Source organism: Triticum dicoccoides, chromosome 3B (genome assembly GCF_002162155.2).
Source record: "Triticum dicoccoides isolate Atlit2015 ecotype Zavitan chromosome 3B, WEW_v2.0, whole genome shotgun sequence".
Taxonomy (NCBI): Eukaryota; Viridiplantae; Streptophyta; class Magnoliopsida; order Poales; family Poaceae; genus Triticum; species Triticum dicoccoides.
In genome coordinates this window covers 786,370,490-786,394,433 of record NC_041385.1, presented here as the reverse complement: position 1 = coordinate 786,394,433, position 23,944 = coordinate 786,370,490, and the positions used below count along the sequence as shown (strand labels likewise).

The 23,944-nt window shown below is 46.4% G+C and overlaps 4 protein-coding genes and 1 pseudogene across 8 annotated transcripts; 3 read left to right on the top strand and 2 right to left on the bottom strand.

The window, feature by feature from the left end:
• Positions 1-1,487: 1,487 nt before the first annotated feature.
• LOC119278475 lies at positions 1,488-3,381 on the top strand (annotated as a pseudogene).
• Positions 3,382-3,704: 323 nt separating this feature from the next.
• On the top strand, positions 3,705-6,268 carry LOC119280041 (salicylate/benzoate carboxyl methyltransferase-like). Its single transcript, XM_037561042.1, has 7 exons — positions 3,705-3,822; positions 4,013-4,414; positions 4,494-4,687; positions 5,539-5,617; positions 5,719-6,066; positions 6,172-6,180; positions 6,224-6,268. The coding sequence occupies exons 1-7, from the start codon at positions 3,772-3,774 to the stop codon at positions 6,266-6,268; spliced, it is 1,128 nt and encodes a 375-aa protein (XP_037416939.1). The 5' UTR covers positions 3,705-3,771.
• Positions 6,269-6,656: 388 nt separating this feature from the next.
• Positions 6,657-17,066, bottom strand: LOC119278473 (general transcription factor 3C polypeptide 6-like). 4 transcript variants are annotated; one of them, XM_037559826.1, is made up of 7 exons: positions 16,813-17,064; positions 16,517-16,725; positions 15,869-15,919; positions 15,279-15,330; positions 14,845-15,061; positions 9,439-9,514; positions 8,892-9,358 (listed from the first exon to the last, which is right to left on the bottom strand). In XM_037559826.1, the coding sequence occupies exons 2-6, from the start codon at positions 16,652-16,654 to the stop codon at positions 9,511-9,513; spliced, it is 462 nt and encodes a 153-aa protein (XP_037415723.1). In that variant the 5' UTR covers positions 16,655-16,725; positions 16,813-17,064; the 3' UTR covers positions 8,892-9,358; positions 9,439-9,510. The 4 variants fall into 4 exon arrangements, with proteins under 4 accessions (XP_037415721.1, XP_037415723.1, XP_037415719.1 ...); XM_037559824.1 differs by lacking the exon at positions 8,892-9,358 and adding an exon at positions 6,657-6,954 and having other exon boundaries at positions 16,517-17,066; XM_037559822.1 differs by having other exon boundaries at positions 16,517-17,065.
• Positions 9,908-13,008, top strand: LOC119278471. 2 transcript variants are annotated; one of them, XM_037559821.1, is made up of 2 exons: positions 9,908-11,250; positions 11,376-13,008. In XM_037559821.1, exons 1-2 carry the CDS (start codon positions 10,169-10,171, stop codon positions 12,823-12,825), a joined length of 2,532 nt encoding a protein of 843 aa, XP_037415718.1. In that variant the 5' UTR covers positions 9,908-10,168; the 3' UTR covers positions 12,826-13,008. The 2 variants fall into 2 exon arrangements, with proteins under 2 accessions (XP_037415718.1, XP_037415717.1); XM_037559820.1 differs by having other exon boundaries at positions 11,373-13,008.
• Positions 17,067-20,970: 3,904 nt separating the features above from the next.
• On the bottom strand, positions 20,971-22,546 carry LOC119278470 (chitinase CLP-like). Its single transcript, XM_037559819.1, has one exon. The coding sequence runs from the start codon at positions 22,480-22,482 to the stop codon at positions 21,205-21,207; it is 1,278 nt and encodes a 425-aa protein (XP_037415716.1). The 5' UTR covers positions 22,483-22,546; the 3' UTR covers positions 20,971-21,204.
• Positions 22,547-23,944: the final 1,398 nt, after the last annotated feature.

The window sequence follows — 23,944 nt, the reverse complement described above, 5'->3', positions numbered from 1 at the left end:
AATCAACGTTCCGCCAGCACCGCCAGCTCCTCTTCCTCTTCAACTGCACCGCCCAACCGGCGGTCGGGTTGATCAACGTCATGTGCCTGGGGACGACGGTCGTGTGTTGCTTGATGCACGGTACAACACTACTAACATGGGGTTGTGGCCAGGCGTGTGACTACGCGATCGTGCTGGTGGTTGGGTCGTTGTCGTCAGGCACGAGCGCCAGGAGTGGGTACCCATGGCTGCTAAGGGAGGGGTACATGCTGAACTGGAGAGCATCGGTCGGGGTCTACATCACGTGAGCGCTAGTGGCGGTGAGTGCAGATATGACTCCGATGTCGAGGAGTTTATGTGTGCTTGCACCCGTAGACGCACAGGAGGAGCTTATAGCCGACCGAACCAGCAACTTGCAGCCACCGGTGCAACACTCTCCTAGCGTTCAACCCAACCACGCATTGTAAGTGTTCGACAAAATGCATGAGATAAATGTAATATATAGGAGTTAAGTTTAGGGGTTTGGCTAAGATACGCTTTTCTTTTTAACTTCTCAAAGTTGAGGAGTTAATTTTCTTTTCTTTTTTTAGAGAAAATGGGGAGTGTTTCTTTTTTAGATGGAGAAACTGAAGAGTTAAGGTTTGAGGAGCTAAATTTGAGGGGGAGACTAGTATAGGATCTCACATTAGGTGAGATTAAGGAGATCAACCAGAATAACTCATATTTAGGCATTCCGAGAAATTCTGAAATTATTTGAGAAAATATCCACATGTTGTTCTACAACTTCAAAAAAATCAGCTCAAAACTCGATGTACAATTAGAGATTCAAAAAAGATAAATTGAATAGTGGTAGCTTTGGGTGAACAATATATTTTTGTTTCTATTTGTGTAGGTTGAATTAGGAGCTGAAACTTTTTGAGGTTGTACATCAAACATTGATGTGGCTCAACAATTTTTTTAAGAATGTTTGGACGTGTTTTGTATATGTTCATAAAAATTGATCTTGTTGATTCTCACCTAATGTGATTAGATCCTAATACTAGTCTCACTCCTAAATTTGTTTTATTTTTTGTGGGAGATTGGTTCGGTTAGAAATGCTGTAAGGAAACAACTATCACTTTGGGCCAACAGCCAGGCCTGGCCCTCTCACTGCCAGCCTAGAAGCGCGGCCCAGCAAGATTAGTATGAATAAACATTTTGTGGGCCAGATTGTGAACTGGACTCGCGCCCTCTTTTCTTTTCTCCAACGGTCGGTCGCCGGCGAGACGCGACGGCAGCTGAGATCCGCCTAGAGTTTGTTTAATTAAGGCCTGTTCGCGCTCTGTCCTTTTATTATTTATTATGCTTGTGAACCTGTTCCGCCAGCTTCACAGCACTTCCCTCTCGCACACGGTATAGCTGGATGATGTTGTAACTCGTTCCAGAATGGCCATCACCAGTTGATCATAGAAAATGGCAAGTCTTCTGGTATGAAACAATCTCAATTTTGACCAAATCTTTTATAGGATTGATAAGCACGTTGACTCTATTATTCGACCCAATAAGCAGCCAAAACAGCCATCTCAGTTAGCATAACAAGAGCTGAACTTCCAGTACATCTTCACCATCTCCTTCCTAATCTCGCTCTCTCAGTTTCAAGGTCTCTCAAGGTTGGCCTAGCCCTCCTGCAACCAAAGCCATGGATTCCAAACAGATGGTGCATATGAATCAAGGAGAAATGGAAACTAGCTATGCTCGCAACTCCAGTTTTCAGGTAATTTCTGCTCTTTTAATTAGTTCATAGTATTGCTTCTACGGTCCCTTCTCCTGAAACTTGGCTTCTGAAGACTGGCTCGTCAGGAATTTCTTCATACCATATATATATTGTACTGCTGAAAACTAAATTAACAACACAAAGAAAAAATAAGAACAATTCTGGGAATGATTAAAGAAGATTTCTGAAAAAAATACAAGTCCACTGCAGAGTGCTGAGCAGAACAGGATGAAGCCCCTGATGGAAGCTGCGATTGTTGATGTATGCAGCAACACAAGCACCTTGTTGTGCGGAAAGATGGTGATCGCAGACTTGGGCTGCTCCTCTGGCCCAAACGCGGTAGCACTGGTGTCGATCGCCCTCGAGGCCACCCGCAACCACTTTCTTCAGTTGCGACAGACACCTCCGGAAGTCAGTCTACTCCTTAATGATCTCCCATACAATGACTTCAACGTAGTGGTGAAGAGCCAGGTTGCTCTCCGGCAAATCAACGAGCCTGTTGTTGCAGCTGGTGCTGTACCAGGGTCATTCTACGAGAGGCTCTTCCCTAGTGGCTCCGTGCATCTTTTCTCTTCATCCAACAGCCTTCATTGGCTCTCAAAGGTATGAATTTTACACTACAGTAGTGCATTTGTCCCTTCACTATCTGATCGTTTGGACGTACAGGCTCCTGAAGCTTTAAGGATAAGCCAAATCCCTGCATATGATATCGATGAGAATGTCAGGCGTGAAAGACTCCCAGTGGTCGCTGGAGCTTATGCACGGCAATTCAGGAAAGATTTCACAATCTTCCTGAAGCTGAGAGCCAGAACTGGTCCCAGATGGCCGGATGGTTGTTTCCCTTGCGGGGAGGCGTTCTGATGAGCTCGTCAGCGAAATCTCTCATGTCTGGGGAACTGCAGCTCAGATTTTAGGCATCATGGTCTCAGAGGTAAATGCAGAACTTCACCTTTCAACCATTTTGTCATTTGCTAACAAGCATGTGAGTGTTTGACATCCCGGGTTTCTCTTTTGGATAACTTGACAGGGTATGATTGACAAAGCCAAGTTTGATTCTTTGTACATACCGGTATATGGACCTTCCCTTAAAGAGCTGAGAGAGATCATCCAAGAAGAGGGCTCCTTCTCAATCACAGAAATGCGGGTGCACGAACCTGCAAGCGGCATGGATAGTGCGCTCCTCACCCCAAACAGGATAGCAAATTGTATGAGAGCTGCATTCGAGCCAATAATAGTCCAGCATTTTGGGTCGTCCGGATAGGTCATGGATGAATTTGTGAGGACAGCGGAGAAGCACTTGAGCCCGCAAGGCAGCTCCCGAGTCAATCAGGCTGAAAAACCGATAGTTATGCTGGTTGTATCACTTACCAAGGCTTCACATGTCAACTGTGAAGCCTTCTCGGCCTCCTTAGCTGCTCAGACTTTAGCTCATGACGACTAGCAATGTACTTGAAAATTTATTATATTGTTGCCTTACAGCATTGGTGAGTGTGATTTTATTTTCATTTTCTGCGGGACCTATTTTGAATTGGTTTCGCAGATCGAGCCAGCTCTGCTCCACATGGTCCGAAGATATCGATGTGATATTGATGTGGATTCTCCCAGTAACGTATAAAAAACAGCAATTCCCAGATCGAAAACAAACTCCAGCAGTGAATGGTTTTCAATGTATTGTGACCTGATCTGCATCTACCTATCATGTCATCCAGTATTTTGATATCAGCATTTGTTAGGCCCAAGTAGTGAGGAGAACAGTGATCCCCAGTTATAATACTACATTTCATCCCTAGCATCTTGGTAAGCATCCAAACTTGCTTGTCCTAATAAGGTTTAAAATAAGGAAGCATTCTGACCCACCCTACTATAGCTGCCCATAAGCAGCAAGAAGCCCACGAAAGACTTCTGCGAGAAAAGAAGTACTTATATTGTACATCCAGTGCATTGTCAGCATTGCCATCCTGATCTGGTTCCTGCATATTCAAGATCTGGAGTTTAGCTCTGCTCCAAGCAAAGCCAGGACCTCCAAACAGGTGGTGTATATGAATCAAGGTCAAGGGAAAACAAGCTATGCTCGCAACTCGGGTATTCAGGTACGTTTTCCCCACTCTTTGTAATTCACGTTTGCACAGAAAGTTCTTTGATTCCTTTGCTTCTCAAGACAGTTCTGTCAAGAATACGTTCACACAGCTTATATTACCGAGTAAACTATATGATCTGAAACATTTTAAAGTAAAGAGAACATTATAAAGACTGGATTTTCTGCTACGCAATCAATTGCAGAATGCTGAGCAAAAGAGGTTGAAGCCGATGATAGAAGCAGCCATTGCTGATTTATCTGGCAGCACAAGCACCAGCGCCTTGTTGCCAACAAAGATGGTGGTTGCCGACCTGGGGTGCTCCTCTGGTCCAAATGCAGTGGCATTAGTGTCGATCGCCATCGACGCCATCCACATTCACTGCCTCCAGTTCTTACAGCCACCACCAGAAGTGTGCGTGCTCCTCAACGATCTGCCTGATAACGACTTCAACACGGTGGTGAAGAGCCTGGTCACACTCCATCAAAGCAACAACGAACCTATCGTCGCCACTGGTATCGTACCGGGGTCTTTTTATGAGAGGCTCTTCACTAGTGGTTCCTTGCATCTTGTCTGCTCGTCCAACAGCCTACATTGGCTCTCAAAGGTGTGAGTTTAAAACTGCTCGTTGGATTTATCCACTGCTTTTCTTGGTTAGTTCTGTAAGCAAAACCTTATCTCTACAGGCTCCTGAGGATCTAACAAGGAACCAGATCCCGGCGTATGACATTGATGAGCACACTAGGCTTGAAAGGCACCCTATGGTCATTGAGGCTTATGCACAACAGTTCAGGAAGGACTTCAGAAGTTTCTTGAAGTTCAGAGCCAAAGAATTGATCCCAGGAGGCCGGATGGTCGTCTCCCTTGTAGGGGATTTTTTGTCAAAAGAGGCCACATGCGCAATTGAATTGCCAAAAAAGACCCCCTCTGAGACGATTTGACAAAAAGGACCCCCTCGGCCGTGGCGGCAGGCGCGCCAGGCAACACGTGGCACCTGCCGCCACGGTGTGAGGCGGCGGCCCCTGCCGCCACGGCGTCAGGCGGCAGGCTGCGTGGAACGGGAATCGGCTGGCGCGACGGAACGGGCTGGCGCTGTGGAGCCCTTTCGCCTGAGCGGCTGGCGGCAGGACTATAGCAGCCGGGCCCGGCCGCCTCAGGGGCTGGCGGCAGGCCTGTTCATCGGCGTCGTTTCAGGCACTGTGTTCATCGGCTGGCCTGTATTCCTTGCTTAGTTACTAGTACTCCATTAGTTAACACGAGCAGAGGCCTTATTCATGCATGCATGCCCATGTGACGTCCACCTCTTTAAACAAAGCAAAGTACTGCCGTACATGCACGACGCAGGGCAAGTGGGTACAGACGGGAATTTTTGTCAAAGAGACCACCTGCTACAGCATCCCTGCCCCCAGCTGATGAACAGGCCTGCCGCCAGCCTCTGAGGCGGCCGGGCCCGGCTGCTACTGTCCTGCCGCCAGCCCCTCAAGCGGTAGGGGTCCACAGCGCCAGCCCGTTCCGTCGCAACAGCCGATTTCCGTTCCATGCAGTCTGCCGCCTGACGCCGTGGCGGCAGGAGCCGCCGCCTTGCACCGTGGCGGCAGGTGCCACGTGTCGCCTGGCGCACCTGCCGCCACGGACAAGGGGGTCCTTTTTGTCAAATCATCTCAGAGGGGGTCTTTTCTGGCAATTCAATTGCGCAGGTGGTCTCTTTCGACAAAAAATCCTTGTAGGGAGGGACTCCGGTGTAATTGCCCCCAAATTCTCTCACATGTGGGAATTCATAGCTCAGATTCTAAGCGTAATGGTCTCAGAGGTACATTTTCATTGTTTTTCTTCTAGTATAGTAATATTATTTATAATTTGTTAACACACATGAGTTTTTGACCTCCAAATCTTTTGGTATGCTTTTGACAGGGTGTGATCGACAAAGCGAAGCTTGATTCTTTCTACGTGCCACTCTATGAACCTTCCGACAAAGAGCTGAGGGAGATCATTCAAGATGAGGGCTCCTTCTCAATCAGTGAGATGCGGGTGCACGGCCCTCAAAGCGGGGTCGACAGCGCACTCATGGTACCAAGGAGGTTTGTGAATACGACGAGAGCCGTATTTGAGCCAATTATAGTCCTGCATTTTGGAGAAGTCATGGATGAATTCGTGAGGACCTTGGAGCGGCGCTGGAGTGTGGAGGGCACCATGCAAGACGACTTCACCAGAAGCCCACGACCGAGGGTGGCCGTATCCTCAAGAAGGCATGACCTGCAGGTAACCGGTGTGAGTCCCTGATTTCTTCAGAATACAACGAATTTGATGAGAACCTCTTGTTGTCGCGTTGAAATGGTTGGTATGGTGAACATTACACCTTAATAGGTTGGGCAGGTCTGTTCACGTTAGGTTTCCTGATTTGAAGATGTTCAAGCAGGTGCAGGCTAAGTCCAGCAAGTGGTGCAAGCTGAAAGAGGCTTAGAGGTGAAGTCCGCGTCGCCTGCTTCTGCATGCCTGATAGCAAGGCTCAACTATATACTTTGTTGTTTCTCTATCTAAAGATGAAGCACGGCATTTAGTTTTTCTGTTCCTGTTTCTGTTACGTACTGTCGAAGATCAAGAAAACTATTCTGTTTGCTACTGTCGTCGGCATATGGCGGATTGGCAGGCTGCCTGGTTTGAAACTGAATTGGCTCCCCAAATGTTGGGTACCGAAAATCCAAAATTACAGAACTGCTTTGGTTGTTTTGATATAACCGGATTTTGGCTTGCAAAAGCATTAGTATTTTTGTTGCTGCATACCAAATAGGAGTACTTATTGCCCTAAAATTCTAGGGCAAGAAATTCAGCCTGAGGTTTCTGTTATGTCTGTTTGGGTAAGATGTGTGATGAGATTGAAGCAGTTACAAAATCAATAATACTACTTCATCACATGGAGTAGTTAATTCTGCATTGCTGGTCTTCGTGTGGTTTATAAATGAAAGAAACTCCTTGCCGACATTGAGTGTCAACTATAGCTAATGTTTCATACGTATCCATGTGATAAGAAACAAACTATTCCACTAGGAACCAACCAATGCACATGTAAGCACTTCTATATGATCCTTCCTTCAGCGATGGGAGCACCATGAGCATGCTCAGGAGCACCAGACCATGAACAAAAATGAACTGCAACAGAGCATTTTTCACTTAAAAGTTGAGTATCATGCAATCATTCTATTTAACTTTTTTAGCACTACATTCTATTTAACTTTTTTTTTTGAGACTCGCCATTATATTTAACTTTTTTTAGAAACACTTATAACTTTATGCATACTCATAAGAATTACAGGCACACTGATTTGGACATAAGATCCAAGAAAATACAAACTAACAACTATGACTAAGAATTACAATGAAATCTCTTGAAAACACCTTATTTGCGGTATCAAACTCTGCTCGAAAAAAACACTCCAAAGACTTCAGTAATGAGGCAGTATGGAGAATCGAACTCGCGCCGCTACATCTGAATTGCTTAGCTAATCACTAGAGCTTCTGAAAGTGGTGGACTGATATCAATGCCAAATGGTTTAGAACTAATGTAGACGCACTATTTATTACTCAGTCATTTACTATATCGCTTAGTTTTTTTAGTTAATTAGAAACAATTTGAAAAAAAGTTTTATTTATGAAAAAAGTTCATAAATTTTGGAAAAAGTTAACGAATTTTAAAAAAAGTTCATCGATTTTCAAAAAAGAAGTTTATCGATTTTGAAAAAATATCATCCAGTTTGAAAAAGTTTATCGATTTGGAAAAATATCAATTTTGAAAAAAAGTTCATCGACTTAAAAAAAAGTTCACCAATTTATTTTAAAAAATCGTTGATTCGCAAAAAAGTTCATCGAACTTGAAAAAAAAAGTAAAGAAAAGAGGGGGGAAATATTTAGAAAAGAAAGAGAAAAGGAAAGAAAGAAACTAAAAAAACGGTTCACAAAAAACTCAAAAACTTAAAAAGTAGAGAGAACGGCTAGGGAAAGTATAAGCAAAGAAAATGATATAGATTATCACAACCTGTAGTCAGCCCCCCCCCCCCTCTGGTTAGTGCGTGTTCACGCTTAAGCTGCAGTTAGCGGGTTTGATTCTCTCTCTCGCACAATTTTTGCATATTCAAACGAGAATAAAGAGTGAAATGGGCCGGCCCAACGCGTGAAGGGAGTGTGTGCTGGCTTGCCCAATGACCCATAACCGGTGCCTGCAGCGCTAAATAAGAAACGCTTATATCTTGCATATAGCGTGTCATGCTTCAGACTTGCTTAAGGGACGAGCAAGATGGACCGGCACTCATGTGCGGGACGCCACAGCCCCTCTTTGCTTTCTTTTTTTACGTTTTCTGTTTTTGTTGCTTTATTTTCATAATTTTTTTATACTTTAAAATATTCTAAGTATATATATTCCAAAGAACACTCTACAAATGTTTTTTGAAAAATGTTGAACAAGTATTTTGAAAAATGTTAATCAATTATTCACACAATGTTGAACACGTATAGAAACGTTTTTTATCATCAATTAAAAATGATAAATTTTTTAATCATGTATATAAAAATGTTCATCAAGCACATGAAAAAAATGTTGGACAAGTATTTAAAAAATGTAATCAAGCGTTTGGGAAAGGTTAACTGTCTATAGAAAAAATGATGTGCATCTATTAAAAAAATGATGAAATTTTTTATCATGTACTTCCTCCGTTCTTAAATATAAATCTTTTTAGAGATTTTGCAATATGGACTGCATAAGGAGTAAAATAAGTGAATCTACACTCTAAATTACGTCTATATACAAATGTATGTAGTTAATATTGAGATCTCTATAAAAGCTTATATTTAGGAACGGTGGGAGTATATAAAAATGGTAATCAAGCATTTGAAAAAATGTTGAACAAGTGTTTGACAAATGTTAATCAAGCGTTTGCAAAATGTTAAATGTGTATAGAAAAAAATGTTGACCATGTACTCTAAAAATGCAAATCTTTTTATTTGAAAACTGTTAATCAAGCATTTTAAAAATATAAAAAATGTATAGAAAATGTTGACCATGTATTAAAAAATGTTAATTTTGTATTTCAAAATTGTCAAACAAACATTTGAAAAATGTTTAAAAATGTGTGTACAAGAAATGTTGACCGTATATTAAAAAAATGTTAAATTTGTATTTGGAAAAAATTTTAAACGTGTAATAAAAAAATGTTGTTGACATATAAAAAAATGTAGAATGGAAACCAAGAGAAACAAAGAATATGAAAAAAATGAAAACCCTTCCTAAAAAATATTCCACTATTCAGTATTTTTGGCGAACCCAATGGTCATATTTTCACCCTTCCTAAATACAGTCACCGGGATAAAACCTAGAGCCAAGTTGTTATACTATAGATGTAATTTGGATTATGTTTGAAATGCTTTATACTTCCGGGGAACTTTCATTAATAGATCCGGATCCTTTTCACCAAAAAAAAAAAAAGATGCAATTTGCTCTTTATGTATTGGCGTGCAGCTAATGCAAAGCAGCTAGATGGAATAAGCATCTCCCAGCTGGTCCCTAGAAAAGCATTTTCCTGTTAGCCATGTCTTTCTTTGTCGCACAAATCAGGCACCGCCGTCATGTTCACACAAGCGTACCTTTTGGCATGACAAGGCGCCACATCAGCTTGGGGGCGCCGATGATGCATAATCGTATTTCAAGGGGGTTTTCTACCTGTCGAGAAAAAAGTGTGCATTACAAATAGATTGTTAGTAGTTACAGCCCAAAGTGTAGCTAGGTATGTACTATGTAGGAAAAGAAGCAGCAGCAATGTGAATGATAAGCTGAACTAACAAAGAAGGCCAAATAGAGTAGCATAGATCCCATGCGTGCACAATTTAAAAGATGAACATTGGTTGGTTGATGCCTGTTAAGCTGCCAGCATACAAGCTTGGTACAAAGGCAAGGGAACAAATACTTAAACAAGACTAGCAGGCTACAGCTTGCAGATTCCTGGAAAACATCATGCCAAAGCCAAGCACCGTGATGCCATGCATATGCATCCACCCACCCAGCTATATAAACTAGGCAAGAGCTCAACGTGGAACCACAGCTTCACATCGCCGCCTCAAGGCGTCTAGCTTCTTCGTGCTCCAGTTCCAGTTCCACCGTCAAATATGGCCCAGCAAGAGATCAAACAAGTAGCAGCATCCCAGACCCACAATCCAGGGGAGCCAGATAAGCCGCCCGGGGCTGGGGGCAACAAGCAGCCTCCTTCAATGGAGTACCAGCTGAAGGAGTACCTTCTGCTGCTGGCCACCCTGGTGGCGACAGTGACGTACGCGGCGGGGCTCAACCTGCCGGGGGGAGTCTGGCAGGAGGACACGCATGGCGGACCACACATCGCAGGTAAACACGACGTTCGCGACTTCGTGTAAATCTTTTCTTGATATGCTTACTTTATATATCCGGGCTCTTGCGGCATCACTACTTGTAGGTGACCCCATCCTCCCTGACACGCACTACCGCCGGTACTTGGCCTTCTACTACTGCAACGCAACGGCGTTTATTGCGTCGCTTGTGGCGTGCCTCCTTCTCGTCTTCCTTGATGAGAAGACGAAGTGGGCCACCCTCCTACGGGCGGTCATGGTGCTCGACCTGTTCGGCCTCATGGGGGCCTACGCCGCCGGGAGCTGCCGGGACAAGTTCACCACCATCTACTCCTCGCTGCTGGTCTCGGCCGTCTTTGCCTACATCACGCGCATCTTCGTCATCTACGCCTTCCGGCGGATGCAGGTGAGGGTGCTGACCAAGAGAACGCAAGGCAAGGGTGACCCCAAGAAGCAACATGAACAGCAAGACAAGGAGGAGGTGCAGGCCGGTGACCTGGAGAAGCAAAACAAGGAGAAGGAGCACGATGCCAACAGGCGCGCCGAGGAGCACGATGTACTGATGCTTCTAGCGACCTTCGTCGTCGCCATCACGTATGTGGCCGGGCTGGGCCCGCCCGGCGGGTTCTGGGGCAGCACCCAGGACGGACACCACGTGAGCGACCCGGTCATGCAGGAGCACTACTCCGCCCGGTACCAGGCCTTCTTCGTGTGCAACACCACCGCCTTCGTCGCTTCCCTCCTCATCATCGTACTGCTCATGAACAAGGAGCTCAGCGAGGCTATGACCGAAGCCAACAAGGCTATCACCAGAGCCAACAAGGCTTTCTCTGGAGAGATCTTCTCTAAAAGTTTCATCGCGCTCTACGGGTTCATCGCCCTGGCACTCACCGGACTCGTGGGGGCCTATGCTGCAGGAAGCTGCAGGGAGCCTGATGCTACCATCTATGTGGTTTGCCTGGCTGGCGCGGTTCTTGCATACATATTTCTACAGGTGGCTATTCCTAGAGCCATGGGGAAGGAGTATTGCGTCTATAATCCTTCAGGATGGCTCATGAAAATATATGGCATGTTGAACAGGTATATGAGCACGTTTTTTTTTTTGTTATTTCTAGCTTCCTTGGCAAATTATCATTGACACACATAATTCAATTCTTGGATACAAGTAATTTTAACTTTATATCCATATATGCAACTACCAGCAGGGACAGTGGTGCGCAACAAGATGACAAATTATTGGAAAAGAATCGCTCTCTTGTCATGTTGCTTGCTACTCTCGTGGTGAGCATCACTTACTCAGCAGGACTGGATCCACCTGGCGGCCTCTGGCCAGATGACCGGGATGGGCACAAGGGCGGCGACCCGGTACTCCTCACAACCCATCCCACTCGGTACAAGGTGTTCTTCTATAGCAACTCAGCCGCCTTCGTGACATCCTTGGTGGTCATCATAATGGTCCGGTGTCAATTTCTACTCCGGCGCCATATATTGCATGCAGCCATGATACTGGATTTGTTTGGCCTCATCACTGCATACTCCGCAGGGAGCGGCAGAGATTTAGCCACATCCATATATGTTGTCGCCCTGGCAGGTGCCGTCCTTGTGTATGTGGTGATTCATATAGTGTTCTTCACACTAGAAGATAACATCGATCACCAAGACGCCGATAAGTTGGATAAGAGGCGTGACATGCTGCTGCTGCTTGCCATCTTGGCTGCAACACTGACTTACCAAGCTGGGCTCACCCCACCAGGTGGCTTCTGGTCAGCCGATGACAAGTTTGGTCATCATGCGGGGTTCCCGGTCTTCCTTGATAACTACCCACGCCGTTACAGTGCATTCTTCTACTGCAATGCAGCAAGCTTCATGGCATCTGTGACTCTCATAGTTCTTCTGGTGAACCCCACCCTATACAAGCCGGGCATAAGGTGTTACGCACTCTATGTGTGCACGGTGGTGGGCATGTTTGGCCTCATGGGTGCCTATGCTGCTGGAAGCTCCCGCCATCTGCGAACCTCCATCTATGTGTTCATTTTAGTTGCTGCAGTGCTTGCATTCTTGACCATCCAGGTGGTCATAAGTTATAAAGGGAGGCCCACGTCTGCTCCAGTAAAAGTGTCCTCTGGGCAAGAAGGCAGCACCAGTGAGTCTTCCGGGAAAGTGGACACTGCCAGCCACACAGACACAGGAACAGAAGTAAAGAACCTTCGTGAGTACTTGATGCCGATAGGAGTCTTGGCTGCGAGTGTAACATACCAGACTGGCCTGAAACCACCAGGTGGCCTCTGGCAGGACAACAACAACGGGCATACTGCAGGCAACTCAATCCTACATGACACCGACAGAGGCCGGTACCGTGCTTTCTTCTATAGCAACTCCACTTCGTTCATGGCTTCTATTGTCGTCATTGTGTTGCTACTTCCATGGAAAGGCCTCAACTTGCCACTGGGGCGAATGTATGCAGCCATTTTGCTAGACATGCTAGGCCTTCTTGTGGCCTATGCAGCTGGCAGCACCAGGGAATGGGAGACGTCCAGCCTTGTCATCGCTCTCGTCGTTCCTGTGCTGGCCTACATTGCAGCCTATGCAGCAATGTTGTTGTTCCCCAACAAGTGCCCATGTGGCAACAGCCAGACCAACAGAGATTCCGCATGAAGCACCAAACGATGAAGAAAAAGTTCGGGCGTGAAATGATTTTTTATCTTCTTTCCAGGTTTATTCAACTGCAAATAATGTGTGTGTGTGTGTTTCAGGATATACAGTTTTTTATTCACATGTACTTTCCATATGATATATATATACCAAGTTCTTGTGTACAACTATTGAGTATTGACATGTTCTCAAACAATAAAAATGCTAGTGCAGAGCTTTCATCTCAAGCGATCTCATTGGTCTAGGCAATGATGGTGCCTTTATGGCCTTCTGTTGCAATTGCTAGCATTCTGCTCTTTAGGGCATCTCCAATGGTTGTAAGATAGTTGTTGGTAGACTTTGCCACATAGGATTTTTGATGATGTGTCATACAATAAATGAGGGAAGAGAGGAAGGTTGTATGTACATGAACCAACACCCCTTGCACAAGCTCCAATGTAGAATGAGAGAGCACCTTATTTATTATTTCACATCCTATTGGACAAACTAGATACAACCCATTGGAGTTGTTGTATGTTAAGGTGTTGGTTGATGACATGACATATTTTACCAACAAGCTAACATACAAACTGTTGAAGATGCCCTTACCGGCATTGCTTGCCTCACTCTGTCTGCTTCATTTGGTCAAACTCTTGTTCTTTGTTCAATTTATTTCAGCATGACCTCCTGTCTCCTACCGCTCGGTAATAAAAAATGAAGTTCATCTCTTAGTTGGCCTCAACATAAGCACACATCCAATGTGGTTACCACCTGCTTCTGATTTAGCACCAACGTTGGCAAACTAAGAGATGAACTTCGTAAGCACCAATCTTGTCCCAACCCTCCCAGTTCAAGTGGTTACCACGAGCAAGACGATGAGCTGCAAACTTGCTTTTGCAGTTGTGCCCGACATAACCACATTGGTGCTACTTCAGGTAAGAGATGGTTCACAAAAGAAGTGAATTTCATTACCTTGTAGTAGCCAATGAGCATGATGTACATGAGCGGTGAAAGAGTTAACATACTCCGGCTGCATATCCCGGAAGGATGGGCTGAACATCCTGGACGGAGACATACAACCGGTGTGCCATCCAGCAGCAGTTGTGCACGCAAGGGTTTTCGGGAGCCCAAGAGAGGAGGGTGTGGTGGTGGCGCAAGAGAAGAAGGACAATGGAAGGGATCGTGGGTCGGGTCTGGATATGGGCTTCAAGCCGTTATAATTAAGTGACCACACTAGCGTTAACTACCCAATTGTGCCTTGAGGTTTATGCAAAGAAAAGTTTTTTTAGCCTTGTGCAAAGAAAAGTTGGAAGAGCTTCGAAACACTCCATTTTGGTGTGCGGGAGAAGCATTCCTTGTTGTTTAGCCTTGTACCGTATGTTGCAAGTGGTAAACGGTGGTACTCCTGCTTGGGAACCACTATCAGATTCCGGCCTTGATGCTTAAGGAGATTTTGGGAGTTCAGATCCGCTTGACTGCCCATGAGGATAGATGATCTAGCGGTGCCAAGGTAACGGAGGGCAATGACTTTTCAAACTCAAGTACTGGATGACTTCTCGGGTCTAAACAAAGTACAGAATGGCTTCACAGGCTCCCCTGGTTTCACAAAGTGATGATTTGGACATTGGCATGGCCTTCAAAATTTAACTCTAACCAATAATTTCTACTACAGTTTATCCATAAAACCCCCAAAATTGTAATATTCTGAAAATATTTCTGAGGCAACCATTTTGAAAGCAAGAATGGCAACTACTTAGTGATCTAAACGCTCTTATATTTCTTTACGGAGGGAGTTCAAGTTTTTTAAATGACTCAAGGTATGTCCAAACGTCGACTATTTGTAAACGGGAGGGAACTAGGTGTTTTTCAGGTTTTAGATAGTGTTGCATGAGTTCATAGAGAGCCAAGATCTCCATCATGCAGATTTTTAGAAGATTGAAAATTCAGAAAGAGAGGATAATAATCAGCAGACTCTCATATTGCAAGTTACGTCAAAATAGAGAATGCTGGTGGGCAATTAAAATTAGGAAGTATCATCCTTACATTCTATTTGAAGGGTCAAAGGAGAACTCCTTATCCTTATGCTGATATGCTCTGTGCTCATGATGATCCTCGTTGATCGACTGGAATTTGAGGATCTTTTGAACGCTTGCGAGATGTTTCACCTCCTTGGATGGTCCTTCCTTACAACTGCTGCCTAGCTTATCCTTATTTACTTTGAGAGGTACAGTCCGATCATGAACTGGTTTTGATGGAGCATCTGAGAAGGAACACATTGAAACAGCAAATGAATGCACTGAAAAAATCACATTAGGGTGCACGGAAGGAGTAATGAGCTCCTAATGAATGGCAATGTTAGCCTGCCTTACTGACAAGTTCAATGGAGGAGGGGGGGTTGTGTGCAAACAAGATCATTTCATATTAAACACTTAACAAAGAAAGAGGAGCAGAGGTATGTTATCAGTGCAAACACTTACCACTTTCCGAAAATAAATAATATGTGCCGACCGTTTCTTCATACTCTCCAATCTGTCATTAAACAAGGTCTCAGCAATCAGCTCACTCAGCAGGTAGGTTAACGATTGGAAGCCCTTCAGTACAAATTTTCCACAGCAGAAGTAATCACAATGGAAGGAAAACCAATGAAGTTTACTGGTACAGGTAATAAGTAATATCATTCAAACACAATGGTTTTTAGTGCTAAAGCTGTCACAAAGAATTTATGGAATTCAAATGTGGCTTGGTTCTATCTACTCCTCAAGAACTTAAACAGAAAAAAAAAAATAGAGTTCAGAAAAATACTCTAGAGAGCCTCTATAAAAAAACGCTTCAACATTTCTTGATAAATGGGTGTATCCAAATAGCACTTTAGCATAACAACTACAAGTGAAGTTCTAACAGTCATACATTAGCTTATATTTGTACACACAAAGGATTTACATCATTACCAACATATTGACACTCCACATCTAGTGGTATGGTCAAATAGAGAATGCAAATATAGAACATCACTGCTAAAAGTTCAATAAGATAAAATTTCAAACAGCCAAGCAACATGAGTACTCACCATGTTCACGCCGCGACCTACTATCAAGTTAGGGGTCGGTGTATCCAAAACCTGAAAAACATGCTTAAAAGAACTTAGTGGACTAGCCAACCACTAAACATCTCACAAAAATAACATTGACTTCTTCGCATCAAGAAATTGTGATACCAATCTAGTAGTCTGTACACAGTAGGGCGCTGAAAATCTAAATAAGCAGGAGACATGCTGAAAACTAACCATGTCCCAACATGATTACAGCCCAGATTTTCCCACAAAATCTGCTGAAGAGACATATACATCGTGAACAGCATTTTGTATCTGATGATGGTAACCCTTGACAGTGTCAACCTAAAAAACAAATCTGAAGGAGATTTTGGCCAAATACAAGAAAGGCATCTGGTCCCTTGATGTAATAATATGAGTAGGCAGTAGCACACCAGCGCTAGTGTAATCAGCACATAGCTTGCTGCTTCATCTTCATGTTAAACAAGGGGAAAAAATGATGTGGAACTATACTCGCCATTTAAACATTTCTGATAATCAAATATAAAGTCGTTCTTGATATCAATAGCATAGAGGTAGCAAAATTGCCTAAGGAAACATTCACAACAGAGACTAATATCCTTTTGTACTAGTATAAGCTGCAGAAACAGAGAAGAAGCAACTTACAGAGAGTATATAAGGGGCATCTGGTTGAATGTTGGAATGGAGACAACCATCCAACTCTAGCAAGACATACTCTTCTTCCTCTTCCTCTTCCTCTTCCTCTTGTCCAATTTGCTTGTCTCTCTCGTGTTCAGTTGCCATCTCCAACAAGAATGTGCACTCACACAGCAGTAAAAGTATAAAACCAGCACTTGAGACTTGACCAACCTCGCCTGCAGAGCCCAAAAGCAGGGGATGAATGCAGCACAAGGTACAACAACCTACAGTATAAATTAGCTCAATAGACAACGTTAGCATACTCCCTATTTAAGAGGATTAAATCCAGAATCAGTCAATCTCTGAAATTCCTCCCCCTGCCCTCCGTTGCGGCGTACCCTGCTCCTGCTCGCCGTCACCGGCCTACCGACCCTGCAACCCCGCCCACCGCTACAGCGCCCCGCCTGCCGCCGCCGGCTAGTGCCCTGGGAAGGCAGAGGGCGCGACGCCGCGCACCCGCCGGCCGCCGCGGGCGCGTGCCGTACTGTACCAGCACGCCCGGGATCCCGTCGCTTCCTCCCCGCCGGCGCGCGCCTGCTGGAAGCCGCCTTAGGGTTTTTTTTTTTTAGAAATGACGCCGCCGTAGGCAGAGGGACAGTGAGGAATAGCCACGGAAACGACGGAAGAAAGGTAGTGGGCTTTCCAAGGTCCTTCACTAAAAGGCCTCCTGGACTTCTTAGCAAATGGGCTGGAAGCCCCCAGGCCAGTCACTCACACACACCAAGAAGAGTGCCAGCTCGCTCTCTCTCTCTCTCTCTCTCCCGTGGAAGAGGTCCCTCTCTTTTTCCAAATATAAATGATAAAAAAACCATTCATGCAACTCATGTAGGAGCATGCCGTTTAATCAAGTCAGATGAGAAGGCAAGATACACACATTGCAGATGCAGTAAAATTTGTTTCTACTACTAGTTTTAAGGCCCAACACAGGTACTTGCAGGCCCAGACCAACACATATTTGCATGATCCAGGCATCCCCCCCCCCCTCCCTCCATTTTTCTTCTAGATTCGCCACTGCTACCAACCCCTTGCTTTGGTACCATGTCGGTGAATTTGGGACATTTAGTGACAAGTCCATGGTGGTGATGTAAACAAGAGAACACGCGAAGACCTCCTTGTCTGACATGGATGGCAACAAATCCTAGCAGCCGGAATAGCTCTCGGTGTCGCGCCCCACGGCAACATCGCCTCCTACGATATGTACATGGTGGCTTGGTGCTTGCAAGAAGAGGAGGGGTGGATCGAGAATGGGAGATGCGATGTGGGAGAACTGACACTCCCAGTGGTCCTTGAGTGATTGAAACCCCATGAGCTTCTTCGGTTAGCAAATGGAATAGGTGCACTTATTACAAGCATTCACGATATTCGGTTGATTTTATAATTTTCCCTTATCAATCTACAAAATGTAGACCACCTTGTAATAGTTAATCCATCTTGTGCAAACAAATGTTTACTGTCTCAGTTGATTGCTTTTAAATGATTTGTATGTTTCTGAACCAATGTTTAACATGTTGTAATTACTTGTTCATCTTGTGCGCAAAACTGTAGTATTTATTCTCTTACAAAAAATGAATCTTACATGAATTCCAATGTCAGATTGACAATATTTGGCATCGAATGTGAAATCAGAAATTATAAATCAACTACTATTTAGCAAAATAGAAATATCATATATTGTTGGTTCTTCTTGTTTGCGAGGGAATGCCGGGCTCTATGTTCTCGAGATACAAATTGCATGGGCATTCCTTCACCACAAATTAGTTCCACTACTTTACCAGTGGAGCGGGCTGAGATGGTTAGCTCATGGGGCTTTTCTAAACCTTGTGAGTTTAGTATAGTTCATTCAGTTTCCTTTTTTTTAGGGGACACATTTCCTTTTCTAAACATGGAGGAATGCCGAGATGCAAAAGTTGAAGACTAAGATAACGACTTTCGAGGATCTAGCCATCTAAATGTAACTCCAGATTCCACCACGACTTTCTGTTGTTCATGTTTGTTCTTAGTTTCTTGTATCAGTCATAGTTTTTGTAGTGAATTAATAAGGCCAGGTTGATTACTAAAAAAGATAACCAATGGAGCAATTAAACCGACACTTGTTGTGTGATTGTTGGTTTTAAAAATGTCATAATGGTTTTTAAAAGCAAGAAGCGTCCCAGGCTTTGGTCCTATTGTTCTATGCGATGAGTGTCATAATGATTTTTAAAAGCAAGAAGATGCCCACAATTTTTGTTGGCGTCAACCAGCTCCGGACGGAGCCGAAGGTGGGGGGCTACATGAGGAGCAAAGTGATGAATGTCGATTCCGGACAAGGCCAAAGGTGGGAGCGACGTGAGGAGTGAAGCGATGAGCGTCGAGGCTGAAGCTGCGAGCGACATGAGGAGTGAAGTGATGAGCGTCGACCTTTGTAAGGCCGATCCAAGACCTTGCCTGATACGGGGATGACTATGAGCAGTTGTGAGCTGCGACGTCCTAGGCGGAGGTGACGAAGCGGGTTGGCGGGTGTGGGTTGGGAGGTGCGGGGGTCATCAGTGTTTCATGTTCATCGGCGGGGCTTAGATGGATGGTCGCGGAGGCGGCAAGCAACGTTGGTGGGAAGGGCGAGGCAACGCACGGCAATGCCCACCGAGCAGAGGGGTGGGGGTGGGGCGGGGGTGGAGACATGCGGTTGGGGCAGGGCAGGTGGGCGGTTGCAAGGGGCGTGGGCCTTATCTGTTCGTGCGAGAGAAGAAACGGTTGCGGTTAAAGACAACCATCCCGGTTGTTCACTAAGCATCCAATGGCTTAGATATTCGACCGACGGCAAAACAAAATTATGTACCTGAAGTATGTGCGGTATGTCGGTTTAATTAATCAGACAACTCTCTTTTATTTAAGTGATAGAGCGACCAGAATCACTTTGTGCTAGAGTTTTGAAAGCCAAATACTTCCCTGATGGCGACCTTCTTAACTGCAATCTTAAGAAGGGTAGTTCTTACACATGGCAGAGTCTATGGAGTGGAATTCAAACTTTTAAAAAAGGGCATATATGGAGGGTAGGGGACGGCTCTCAAATAAATATATGGGAGGATCCATGGATCCCAAGTAGTCCTACAAGGAGAGTAATGACACCGAGAGGCAATATTGTTATCACAAGAGTTTCTGAATTAATAGATGAAGAGAATAGAGTTTGGGATGAGCAGTTGCTTAATGAATTGTTTTGGCCTATTGATGTGCAACGTATTCTGAACATTCCCTTGGCCCTGGGAATGATGAGTGATTTTGTCTCTTGGCACTTCAATAAGAATGGTATTTTCTCTGTAAGGTCAGCTTATTATGAAGAATGGGAACATCAACATGGACGAAAGTTGAGAATGACAAACTTAGTTCAATCCTCAAGTACTAGTCCTATTTGGAGAACCATTTGGAAATTATGTGTGCCGACCAAGATAAAAATTCATGTGTGGAGAGCTTACTTGGAGCTATCCCTTGCATGGGGGTTCTAGCTAACAGACATATGACTACTAGCTCGCAGTGTCCTCTCTATACTGCTGATTGTGAAAGTATCAAACATGCCCTCTTCTTATGCCCTAGGGTCCAGGAAGTATGGCGCATCCTGGGGCTAGGACATATGGTAATTGAAGTATGTGCTGCTGCAGATTGTGAAGGAGGCTCAGCGCTAGCTGATTTATTTTTGTCCAGGAGCAGTTTGCAGCCTTCGATGTCGGGGGTCCAACGTAATGAACTAGTGGCCACTACTGTGTGGTACGTGTGGTGGGAACGCCGTCTCTACGTTCATGAGGATCTCCTACAGGACCCAGCCAGATCAGCACATGCCATTGCTGCATTAGCAAAGAATTTCACGAGAGCAAGAGAAAAGAAGGCGAGGATTAGGAGACATGGCTGGGAGAAGCCACCTGAAGGCACTGTGAAACTTAATATAGATGCTGGTTTTGATCTGGATAGTGGCTCCGGGAGTACAGGAGCAATATTACGTAATGACATGGGAATTTTCATGGCTGCTTCATGCGGTGATATTCCCTTTGTGGAGGACGCGATGACGGCGGAAGCAAGGGCCCTGAGAGATGGGCTGCTGTTAGCAAATGATCTGGGATGCAACAAACTATACGTTGAAGCGGATTGCATGGAGGTGATTGAGGTTATGCAGAGCGGTGGGAACTCCCTCGGACCGGCGGCGGCCATCTATGAAGAGTGCTCTTTCTTAGCTCGTAATTTCAGTTTTATAGTATTTAATCATTATCCTAGGGAAGCCAATATGGCAGCAGATGTATTGGCTAGGAACTCGGAGACAACTCGAACGATTGTTTGGAAGACTGAGCCTCGAGGGTTTCTAGTGGATGTTTTATCGAATGATGTATCCTTGTTTTCACATGGAATATAAACCGCCATGATGACTTTCCCTCAAAAAAGTGATAGAGCGAGAGGATGTCCTTGACCGTCACAAAAAGGGTTAACATATTTGAACTCCGGTAAAAGGGAAAAAATTTGTGTCTCCTCCCTGACAACCTAACAAATGCTTCGTTGACACGCCAGTTTATTGTTCAATGTTATGCAGTGAATATATAAATCTTACGGATGGCAAGTTCCGATTTCAGAGAATAGGACCACTTGGAAAAAAGCACAATGCACATACAACCACGATGGCATAAACCTTTGGCGAGCTAGGCAGCCATGGTGAAATTGAAGTTGCTGCACGTCGTCTGCCTGCCCCAGAGCAGCGAGCTGAAGCCGAGCCGCTGCTTCTCCTCGTCGAACACCAGCAGGTTGTTCTCCATCTGGAACCCTCCGATCACCGCCGCCGGCGACCCGCCCTGCTTGTCCACCTTCCCCTGCTTCATCTCCACGAAGGCGAGGCACGCCGTGTCGTCGCTCACCTGCACCATGGAGTTGCCGCCGAACACCGTCCAGTTCCTGCCGCCCTCCAGCATCAGGTCGATCTGAGGCACGGCGTAGCCCAGCCGCGTCGACCCCAGCTCCGTCGAGTTATAGCACAGCTCGAACGGTACCACCGCCGGTGTGATCCTCGCCCTGCCCGCCGTGGCCGTATCGAACGCCTTGATGAACGCACGGTACACGTCGGGCCGGAGCGCCGTGTACGGGGTCGTGGAGCACAGCCCGAGGACCAGCGGTGAGCCGTATCCATTGTCGAGCTGCAGCGGCGCCTGGTTCACGGCGATGCCCTTGTCGGCCGAGATGTAGTACCCGGGGGACTCGCCGTGCTTTCGCAGCGGCGTGTAGCCGGCCAGGGACGCGTTGACGTCCGGCCGGCCCGGCGGGAGGAGGAAGAGCGGGCCCCCGCCGAAGATGGCCACGCCGGCGCCGGAGCCGGCGCTGGGAAGGCAGAGCGCGAACTTGTTACCGACCCTCTGCGTGTCCGCGACCTGCGCCGGGAGCGCGAAGCCCGAGCGCGCGAGCCCCGCGACGCCGGCCGCCCCCGCCGGCAGCTTGGCCAGGAGCAACGCCGGCGCGCAGGATGCCACGGCGGTGAACGACACCTCATACAGAGGGTTCTTCCCGTCGGTGGCGTTGGCGGAGAGCGTGACGCGCGTCACGTCCCCCGACGCGGTGTAGCCGGAGACGGGGTTGTGCGGGTGCGCGGTGCACTTGCAGCGGTTGCGGGCGTCGTGCTCGCCGTAGCCGGTCTGCGGGCAGTTGGGCGGCTGGAACCGGTGCGCGCGCGTGCAGGCGTCGCTGCTGCAGTCGAGCGTGTCATGGGAGGGCCCGTCGCAGGTGGTCCAGACCATGGGGCCGGAGAGGTCGAGGACGAGCGGGCGGGTTTCCCGGAGCGGCGCGGTGTAGAGCGAGGTGGCCGCGTCCTTGGTGATCGCGGTGACCAGCGGCATGCCGCCGTCGTCGCCCGCCGCCACCGTGCGCGCTAGCCCGCAGAGCGAGGCGACCGTGAGGAGGAGGAGACAGTGGAGGGGTTCGGGTTGCCGCATTTCGGCTGCCGTTGGTGCGAGCAGGTCAGGTTGCGAGCGAGGATGCTAGATTTGCAAAGCTCATATATGGTGGTGGCGGCCGGCCGATGCAGGCATACGTGTGAGATGATGTTTGCTCGAGGATTCTGACCTGCTAGTGTTTTCTAAGTTATCATCACCAGTCATCCGGGCACGACGTCGAGGCGCCATCCAAGAATATTGCGTTGACTATAGAGATTAATTAGAGATCGGTGGTGTCGGTGATGATTTTTCTTTTGTGATGAAGCAATGGAAGATCAGCGCGTACATGCTCTCCACCAAGTTCTTGGTCTTATTACCACTTTTTTTTGGGAAGTGTTTACGCGCGATGCGCCGGCAGAACGCTCTGGCCGGTCGCTTTCGCCTCGCTGGCACTAGCCACCAGGAAGGCAACACGTGTACCTTATCCTCTCCCCAACGCCTCCGTCCACTCCTTCCTCGTGATTGCCCAGGCAGGAAACTCTAAGAATCCAGGCCGGCCATTAGCTCCTGCCTCCTGTGCTTTTCGTGCGCCCCTCGGGGGCAACACTGCTGCGCCGTTTCCATGGCTGCGCTCATCGCCGTGGCCGCGCCGCCGCCTGATGGCCGCGCGTGAGAGAAGCTGCAACCGGCAGCGCAAAATGCTACAACCGATGACCCAAATAGCTTCAACCGGCAACATAAAAAGTTTCAAAAGACAAACAAAGATGTTGGTCGCCGGCGCACTCCCGCAACAAAAGCTGCAACCGGTGGCCTGAAAAGCTACAACAGCGACGGAAAGCTTCAACTGAAAATACAAATAAAATGATCGCCCGGGCACCGAGGACAAAAAAGCTACATCCATTAAATTGAAGAGTTTCAACTGTTGAATTGAAAAGCTTCATCCCACATTAAAGAAAGCTTTAACCGGCTTCATATAAAGATTCAACCAGCGAGCACATGACAAAAAGCTGCAACCGTTGACATGCAAAGCTTCAAACCTAATTTTGAAAAGCTTCAACCATTTTTTTGATGCATCCGGCTACTGTGATTTTTTGTTGCAACCGGCGGCAGAAAAGCTACAACCGGTGCTAAAATAGACGACCAGAGACGGCTATGATCGACGGCGGCGGGAGGCGAGCCGGTGGTGCGGCGGCGAGGCGAGGGGGCTGCGACCTTAAGATGAGTACGATAGATCAAGGACAGCAACGGGAGACGCGTGCGGCCGGCGAGTCGAAGAGTCGAAGAATACAGTGAGATGCAAAGGGGATTTCTTCTACGCCAGTGTGTTGACGAAGACGAGGGCCATCAAACGGTTCTCAGCGACAAAATCGAACGGCTGCGGGCGGACCGGCCCAAATTTGGGCCGGTGTGCCGGCGTAGATCAGTCGCCTTTTTTTTCTGGAATTGTACCCCATCAATTCAAAAATCAATGAGTTTTTTTTGTGAAAAAACAGTTTTGGGGGCAACAAGTATACCGAACCTC